The 9,558-nt window shown below is 38.3% G+C and overlaps 1 protein-coding gene across 1 annotated transcript; it reads left to right on the top strand.

Moving 5' to 3' along the window:
* Positions 1–263: 263 nt before the first annotated feature.
* On the top strand, positions 264–3,946 carry gins3 (GINS complex subunit 3). The gene is made up of 3 exons (XM_081355722.1): positions 264–548; positions 1,655–1,888; positions 3,523–3,946. The coding sequence occupies exons 1-3, from the start codon at positions 378–380 to the stop codon at positions 3,751–3,753; spliced, it is 636 nt and encodes a 211-aa protein (XP_081211848.1). The 5' UTR covers positions 264–377; the 3' UTR covers positions 3,754–3,946.
* Positions 3,947–9,558: the final 5,612 nt, after the last annotated feature.

Raw genomic sequence — 9,558 nt, 5'->3', positions numbered from 1 at the left:
TTCTTCTAAAAAGTTCGTTGCTTATTAAAACGACTCTTAACTTATTCTAAAATAAAATAAATTCAGTAGCCAACCAAAATACTGTTTTTTTCTTTTTCTTTTTAAACTGACCTAGTATTTTCTTTTTACCACATGTTTCAATCACATATACTGTAAATCAAAGAGAATTGAGAAGCGGTGAATCTTCATCACTCTGTTATCGACTGCTCGCGCCTGTTCGATGCTCCCTCTGCTCAATGCTCCATTACTTCTTATTTGAAGTTGCGCGCCAAATGCTATGACAGTGCTGTTGTTTTGATAAGTTTGTCTTTATTTTTTACCTTCTGTTAGATTTTGTTTGCTCATTTATCGTTCAATTATTGTAAATATATAAATAAATGGACGCGCTATCCTACATGCCCGTTCCTCCGGGTATCGGAATGGAGGAGAATTTCTTTTCTCTGGATGATATTTTACTGTCTCACGAGCGACTGCCGTGCAGGACTGAGAGCGCGTTCCCGAGACTCGGGTTCCTAGAAAAATCCAGCGAGAGCCGCGACATACTGGAGGTATACCAATAAATTTATCAATAAAATTCGTTTTAAAGCAGTTATAAAAGTGTTTAATCGCTTTTCGAGCACTTTTACGCGCTATGGTATACAAAGATGACAAAAACTTCTTGAACTGTTTTTCAAATTTACACTTTAAATCTTCTCTTCCCAGATCTTCTCTTAATCTAAGACAACAACCGTTATAAATTATTATGTTTAAACTATGATTTAAACAAAACGTGAATATGTATTTGTATAAAAATGATTTCCACAAATTACTTATGTCCCTCAGATTTAGCATAATGGCATAATTTCCCCCATTATCAATCATTTTGACGTTTTTAAAGTTTTTTTCCGTATTGTAGTGTACTTTACCAAGAAGAGCAAATAAATTAATAAATAATAATAAAAAAGTTAAATTTCTGTTTAATACATAAAATGGCAGCTATGAAATTAACCTTAAGGCAAAAGGACAAGAAGTTTTATTAGAAAAATTATCATTAATTTTCATACCTAATTTCCACCACAAAATGTTATCAAACACAACACATTATTTGAGATATGATGGAAATGGCACTCTGGAAATGTTCAATATTCAGAAAGATAGTGTTACCACCAAAACAATATTGAATTTAAAACAGTCTGATAAAAAAAAGTTAAGAAGTTTGCATTACTGGATATTACTGTCAGTTTCACATTTCTATCATGCAACCGTTGTCAAATATGACATTTTTAGCTACTCACCTTTCCAACTTGCCTCTCTTCCACAGTTAAAACTACTAAATGTCATATGGGAATTCGCTCTAATCTTCTGTGAACAGTAAATCTCGTCCTTTTTCTTAATCATTTTGACGAGCGCTGTTAGACTACTGAGGCGGACCAGCCTAAAAATGTAACTTTTAAAACTTGGTGTCATCCTAAAAACAGAGTGGTGCAGCATCAATAATATCAAATATTGGTGTGCAACAATTTAGCTGTTTTATTAGGGGTCCCCCTTGTCCCCCTTTTTGTCTATGGTGTTTATGGCCCTGACCACAACATAATTTATATGGTGGTCTAATGGCAACCTCATATGAGAAGAAAGTGTCCTTTCGCAGATTTATTCTTGTGTTTGTATGTTTCAGGGCACAAAGATGGAGATGCCGCTCTGGCTGGCCAAGGGCTTGTATGAAAGGAAGAGGCGAGTGCTGTCCATGGAGCTGCCGAAGGTGTATCGTGAGGGCTGGAGAACAGTGTTCGGGGCAGATCCCGCTGTTGTAGACCTGCAAAAAATGGGGCCATATTACTATGGTTTAGGCTCCCAGATGCTGCATTTTGACAGCCCAGAAAACCCAGAGATTGCTAATACCATCCTCCAGGTGAGCATGTCTAGATAGGTAGTCATAAAACAATAAATTATGACTTTAAAGAGCATGCAAAATGCACGGAAAATTATCTTTAAATGTTAACCCTGCAAGATATGGTGAGGAGTTTTGTTTAATGTACTTTAACCTAGTTCGCGACTTCACATGCTAAAATGATGTCAGTTAAACAACTAATGCCGAGTTCACACTGCACGATTTAGGCCCGATTTTCGCTCACCGACAGGTTTTGCGAGATCGCCAACAAATGCCGAAATCATAGGCAAATCGGTGCTCGTTCATGCGAGTGACAATCACGCACTGTGAATGACCAAAGACGCGATTTGAGAGAATCGCGATGAGTCGCCGACGCCTGTGAGATATTTGGCATGCAAATATCTGGACTAGTCGGCGATTCAGAATCCTGCAGTGTGAAATGTGTTCTGACTGAAAACTACATCGGCGAAGACCTACATCCAATAAGAGAGCAAGAAACAGGACAGCGGGATGTTCGGGGAGGAGTTACAGACCACAATATAATAGATATATTTACAATTATATCAAACAGAAACGAAGCACAAACATTTGCTTGACCAGCAGCACATTGCAAAATTATTTATTTACCCCAGCTCTCTTTGCAGAACACACAATCCTTGCTCCCCGCGTCTCCCCAACCATTTACTCCTACATTATCTGTTTGTTTTTTTCCTCTTTTAGCTGCAAATCAGTGCACAGACAATTTGGATCGCAATCTTCTTGCAGGCTATCATTTTTAATAAAAATTCCAGTCTGGTGTGAGAACTCCCGTCTCACGTATGCGTGATCTTGCGTTATTTCCTTATCACTTCTCGCGTGTTTGGTTGTGAAACGTAGTTTGCGGACCAGACAGAAGTTGTCGGCGATTTTTTCAGTCATGATGCAGTGTGAAACCCCCTGTCTCCAATCCATCGTGCAGTGTTAACACAGCAGCAACTGAATGTTACCCCAGATAGTTGTGCAGTGTGAAAAGAACAGTGACCCGACTACTTTGAAAATCAATCGTACAGTGTGAACTCGGCATTAGGGACATGCATGCATTACTGATCCATCTGCTATTTCTTACCTCAACCAGTAGAGGGAGCAATACATTTAAAATCATTACTAGTGCTGACCAGTTGCTGGGCAGACTGGGATGGCAGGTTCAATAGGACGTACAGATCTGTTGTGTTAAATCAGTAAATGCAATTAAAGCTCCATGTTACTTAAGCTTAGGGAAAGTAAATTTTGCTTAATTTAGGGCTTTACAAATCTGCTGCATAGTTATTATGGCTGGATATTATGGCTTTTGGTTATTGCAATTCAACAAGCAGCTTTAAACATTAAGAATGTGGCTAAATTCTTTTAATATATGTTTGAAATAGCAAATACAAAATGACTTTTAGTGTTCAATTAAAACCATGTGAGAAATTGTGCACCATAAAAAGTATACTTATTTTGATCATTTCCAGTGCTGAATTAATTACATTTTAGGAGTTAAAATTTGGTCAAACAGACTGCTTATTGGTGTAACTGAATAGAAGCATTAAGACTCTTTCATCAACTGTCCCTGCATCCTTTAAGGATGTATAATTGTACTTCCATATTATCTATACTGTCCCCATCTCTCTTATCAGACCTTCATTGGTCGTTTCCGTCGGACCATGGACTCATCCCAAAACGCCTACAACGAGGACACATCAGCGCTGGTGGAGCGATTGGATTGTTTAGAGAGAAGCTTGTTTAAGTCAGGGCAGAGTGGACTTAACAGTTTCCAACTGTGGGAAAAAGGCCGGTCCTCTCACCTCACTGCCTCTAGTCTAGTTATCAACTACAGAAAGAGGAAAATTACAGACCTACAGGCCTGAAAGTCCAAAAGATTGTAAAAATAAAAAGGTAAAAGTAGAGTTTAGTGTGAATGTGTGAGAAAGTGAGTCATGTGCATATGTGTGATATTGAGAGTTGTATTAAATTGTCTGTGAACTTTTTACTGTAATATTTCTGTGTATAAACTGTATTTCAATTTGGTATATGGTCAATAAATCAATTTATTATAATGTTTTAACTGTTTCTTTTTCTGTTTTTGAAACTTCATAATCATATATATATATATATTTATACTTTTTTTTTTTTTACCCAGATATGTGCTTTTTATAAAGCAATTGAGATTCTCCTTTGACGGGCTCTGTCTGTGTTTTTAAACCCTGGGTATGAGTTTGCATGTCATCCACATCAATATTCAAAACATTTTAACAATGATTATTTCCGGTGTTTAGACTGAAACATAAATAATTAACATTAATGCATTTATGCTCTCATGTAAAGGGTGCTCGTTTCTGGTGATCCATTTAGAATACTGGAGGTGACATTTGTATGCGTCACCAGGTTGTTCGTGAGAATGTGAGTGCGAGCAAGCCTCATTTGCGTCAGTCAACACAAAGACAAATCAAATCACTGGATTTCTCCACATCTCTGTGCCCCTTTCTCTACCCTCTCACTTAAAAAAAAACACCAAGTTAACCTATCCTTAAGATCTTGCGTATATTTGAATGCTCTTTTCTGCAGTATAAGACTTCAAATGTCTAGGTCTTCTTGTTTTAATGAGCATGTTTATGAATACAGAGTCCCAGCTGCTTGTTCATGTGTAAAATGTGGGTCAGCTGATGTGGATGATCTCATCCGTGATTTCGGAATGGAAGTTATTGATATATCCCTCTGGGATGGTCATATTGACCTTGTTATCTCTGCAACCTCAGCCGAGTTGGCTTGGGAAGGGCAGGAGGGATTTATTGACTTTTTGAAAGGTCTAAACTAAAGAAAAGTCACTCATGAAGTTACATAATTTGGTGGCTTGATGACAAATAGGGCCATGACTTATTGAATAACCATACATGTTCAGACATTAAAATAAAATTGTTAATGATCCTAAGGAGAAAATGATATGAGAACAAAATGTTTATTTTTTCTGCCTTTGGTAGTGTGTAATAGTGGTTATAGCTGAGAGCTAGTAACCAGAAAGTTGATGATTCAATTACCCCAAACTTTGACATTTTTCCTTGGGCTTGTAAGCAGCCAAAACACACTAGAAACTCCATAGACCTTATTCAGAGCAGCGCCATGACAGGTATGTCACAGCTAGGCTGTGAGGGATAGACTTACCGTGTTTTCAATGGCATCTGCTGTAAAGGCCGTATAAAGCTCCTAAATCACCTATAATTTTCCGCAGCTCATATTGTCTGGGGTTTTTTGTATACTGAAATTTCTTGGAAAGATATTTTTGCAGCGTCTTGTTGCCAGAACAATCCACAAACACATTAAATGACAGTACAACCCACTGAAGAGATGTATGTGTATCCCTCACAGCCACGCTTTCATTCCCGTTAAGAATAAAAGATGGTACTGCTGTGAAAAAGGTCTATAGTGCCACGTTAAAGATTATTCAAACATATTTGCAATCACATAACTATTAGTGGGGTATATACATTTTTGTATATCACTGTAGATCTTTCCATGCACTAAGTACAGACTTCAAAATCCTAGGTTACCATTCCATGGCCTCATAGTGAATTGTGTAGTTTTTCACCATGACCCATGCTGGGTCTCCAAGAACACTGCCATTTCTTGTTGTTGCTCAATGAATCACTCTTGACCTGGATTCACAGTGGTGGCTTTTCTGGCATGAGCTAGTGATGTACTGTTCCTCTTAAGAGACGTGAACATGGAGCTGACCCAACTACTACCACATAAACCTGTTAATAGTCTCAGTGTTTTTGTTAAGAATCTGACAGTGGAATTTATGGCTTACCTATTTACAGTGCATGCAAGATGTTCTTTTGAAGTGACACTTAGACAATAATATTTTATGAAGATGTAGTCCAGTGTTCAGTGTCAGAAAACAGCAGTTCCTGACCAAACGGAGCCCTTTCACAGAGTTTGTATGCAAGCAATGTATCCACAGTAGCATCATCTCTGTAGCAACGCTGCATATTTTAAGAAGACTGCTGCTAGAACATGTCATTGTGCCTTTAGATCGAATTTCATTTGAATAACACACACAAAGACATAAAATATTCTGATGTGCACCTAAAAAGTGAAAACATTGATGTCTTTTCACATTCCCTTCCTCTCTCAATTATAGTCCTCTTATTCACTGCAGAATTATTCACGTTTTAACTGTGTGAGAATCCTGCAAAAGATTTGAGATCCATCTGTCCTGAGCTTGACTGTGTTGCATCTCTTTTAAACTGAGTTAGATGAAAAGTATTTACTAGTGTTCCCTAGTGTCCGTCTTTGAGACTTTTAGTGTCTTTTTGTTGTTTCACTGAGCCTATTTTCAGACCTTTTCGTTTAAAAAGGACAGACACGACTTGGAGGAAAAAGAGTGAGAGATGGAGAGAGAAACAGAGGTGTCAGGATTAGCCGTATCTAAGCTAACGCCCACACACTGCTCTTCAGATGTGGCTAATCTCTCCCTGACTGGGTTTGCATTCACTCTGAAACACCGGCTCAAACAAGCCAGTGCACTATAGCAGATGGGAGTTGAGAGAACACTGTTTTACCTGTTTTACCTTATATTTCTTAATGTTTCTGTACTGTAAATTAATTTGTACTTTCTTTTTTTTGACTAGGCACTGCAAAATGCCCCCTCATGGAAACTCTGTTGATGTTGGATGTGTTGGAACGGATATTAAGGTGTTGGAAAGTATTGCCCTTCCCCTTCTAATCTACCTGCAGCACCTCATTCATCTGTTTTTTGCAGTATTTAGAGATCCAGTTGCCTTTTTCACTGCAGATTGACCTGTCTTTTTATAAATAGGCTGAGCTTTTATAAAAGCATTTATTTTGCTGTATTGTTATGTATCTTTCTCTCACCACCTTATTTCCCATTCTCTCAGTGTCAGATGATGCCAGTTTGAAGGACAAGTGTTTTCAAGGCTGATGAGGAAAAAACATCCATAAATATCAGAGTCGAGTGACCTGTTCTGCTTCGTTCCTGCTATAATGGAGGAATGAGTCATAGCTAAGCTGTCTATCTCTCATGTTTATCTCTCACGTTCTTTTTCTTATTCATTTGAGTGGCACATCACCACATATATGAAGCATCGTGTTTCAGACAGAATCCAATTTGTATTTAAGATTGTGCTGAGACAAACTTAGCAACTAAATTGCAACAACCTACTTGTGGCAGTGCATTTTGCACAGGCAACCACACACATTCTCTTTAGACAAAGTTACAATCTACTTTTTTAGGTGTTGTGTCAATGGCATAGGGCTTGTAACCAGAAGGTTGCTGGTTCAATCTCTTCATGTAGCCAACCATGAGCTACCATCGTTGTATCCTTGAGTAATGCCTGACCCATAGTAAGTGTATCCCTCACTTTTTCTTTTCTTCAATCATGTGGTATGTCAAATAAAATAAGCATTCTTGTGTTTAAGACAATCTGGATCCAAGCATGTCCTGAGGCAAATTCAGTCTACAAGGGATTCAAACAGAAAAGTATCAGTTCCTAAAAAGCAACTCAAGTCCAACTAAATTTTGATGCAACATGTAGACCTAAGTCTAATACTGAAATCACGTTTTTCTTGATCAGTTGCAGACACCATAATTTAAATCTCATTAATTTATTTCCATTTATTTTGCAGCCCTATGTGTAAGTGAAAACCACAAGACCACAAGTCAACCTTAAGGACCTCTGACACTCCTAATTGTGATGTCTTTCCTTTAGACAGATGCACTGACACTCTCCACATTGCACTGGGACAACAGTTTTGCCTCCTTGATAGCACATGCCTTGAGTATGTCCTGCTTACCAATGAGCAGTTTAAAGTTCTCATTGGCACAGGTACAGACAAACAAACCTCAGATAAACAAAAGACTCAAAACGTGCTTCGCCTATCAACTGTGGTCCACAGCGCTGCCAGGTTTCTCCCAATTCACCACTTCAAACCTGGCTATAGTCCATTTACTGTTATAGACCTTTCCAAAAAAGGCGTCTGACCTATTTCTCCTTATCGCAGAGCTAATATAGAGACAAATAAGGGTTAATTAGCCTGCAAAACTGTGAGCCAAGAATGTGTTACTGTCTTAAATTTGCAATAAACAATGAAACAGAGAGGCATGTACACTGTGCTGCACTGTTGTGTACAGTAAGTGATGATAACTGGCCCATAATTCCTAATGAAAGTAAACATAATCGTTCGGGGCTGGTTTGAGCTAGTGTATTGGCAAATTTTTACGTTGAAGAGTGGAAAGCAACCTTCAGCAAAGAATGTGTCAGATTGCAACATAATGTGAGTTGACATCTCTTGTTCAGTCAACTCAACAAGTGTGCTGAAATATTGTACTCTCAGAAGTTTACAGACTGGTGCCATGGCCGAATAAATTGAATAAAATAAATATATAAAATAAATTTGATTTTATATAGTTAAAATTGTATAAGTAGGAACAATAGAGTAGTGAGTTGGCATGTGCACCTTTTCCCCTCTTAACTGTGCCAACAAGATAATGAGAAAGGTTTATTTATATTGCTGATTGTGGCTCCAAAGTGGGTTATATGGACTATCCAACAGCAAAAGACCCTCAGAATTGCCAGGGAAAAGTTTTATAGCCGTTTCAAAATTGCTGACGATTTCTACCCAGAAGCTACAGGCTGAGTCAGACTAGTCATAGGCAGCAAGATTTTTCTTGGTTACAGGATTGAAGAATATTAAAGATAGTGAGACCGCAAGGGGAGACAAGGCATGTGTCAGTTTTTCCATCCTTTAGATGTGTTAATTAGGATATTGATTTGCTATGATTCAATGCTTTTGGCGTCTTGCAAATGATAAGCAGTTATCACCCTCAATATCATCAGTATTGTCAATATTACCACCAGCCCAAACATTTATTTATTTATTCAGGACATGCAGCTCATTTTGCATGACCATTAATTGAAAAGATTTTGTTGCTCCCATTTTGATGTAGGTACAATATCTAACCACTAGATTGGCTACCTGGACCATGCTAACCAGTCTTGAACCCTTGACTACCCCATACATTGAGATAAGCCAATTATAACAGCATTTAACTATAGAAGGTATGGAAGCAAAAACTGACCAATTCCTAGAGTTAGAGGGAGGATGAAAAATAGGCTGAATTACAACTGTTTTTGGTGCAAGAAACCTTGACTAACATTAGAAGTAGTCTTCAGGGGGAAAAGTAAATGGCCATAAAAGAGTACAAATAAGTAAACAGTGCTCTGTAACAACATGTGCATGGGCGTATGTGTCTGTGTCTTCGAATAATGCTGTGATAAGCAAACGTGTGGGTTTGTTGTGGCAGTGTTTGGGTGGGTATATGAGTATGTATTTATAATCACATGGGAGAACAGTTTCTAGTAAAAACTGCCTCGATAAAAGCTCATGCTGCCAAATTCATGCCTTCTCCCTGAAGTGTAAGAATTGCGTGTACAGAGCTGACACTTGTGGTCTAATTGGACAGCCTTTCATCTCAAGCCTCCAGGCTTTACTCAATATCCCTCACTATTTCTTTCTCCTCTCTGTCTCCTTGATTCCTTCCTGTCTGTCCTTTGCTTTTCTTTCAGTCCTCTCCTGTATCCAATTTCTTATCTCTCTGTCTCTCTCCTGTCTGTCCCTCTCTGTGTCCCTCTCTGTGATTGCTCTTTCTCTCTCCC

Source organism: Scardinius erythrophthalmus (genome assembly GCF_964197995.2).
Source record: "Scardinius erythrophthalmus genome assembly, chromosome: 24".
Classification (NCBI taxonomy): Eukaryota; Metazoa; Chordata; class Actinopteri; order Cypriniformes; family Leuciscidae; genus Scardinius; species Scardinius erythrophthalmus.
This window is presented reverse-complemented; position numbering and strand designations above follow the sequence as displayed.

What these genes read in the sequence shown, in the direction of transcription:
- gins3 (XM_081355722.1), top strand. Translation starts at nt 378, where the DNA reads ATGGACGCGCTATCCTACATGCCCGTTCCTCCGGGTATCGGAATGGAG. An exon ending in AGAGCCGCGACATACTGGAG is followed by an intron (nt 549 to 1,654) that starts GTATACCAATAA and finishes TGTATGTTTCAG; the next exon opens with GGCACAAAGATGGAGATGCC. An exon ending in TTGCTAATACCATCCTCCAG is followed by an intron (nt 1,889 to 3,522) that starts GTGAGCATGTCT and finishes CTCTCTTATCAG; the next exon opens with ACCTTCATTGGTCGTTTCCG.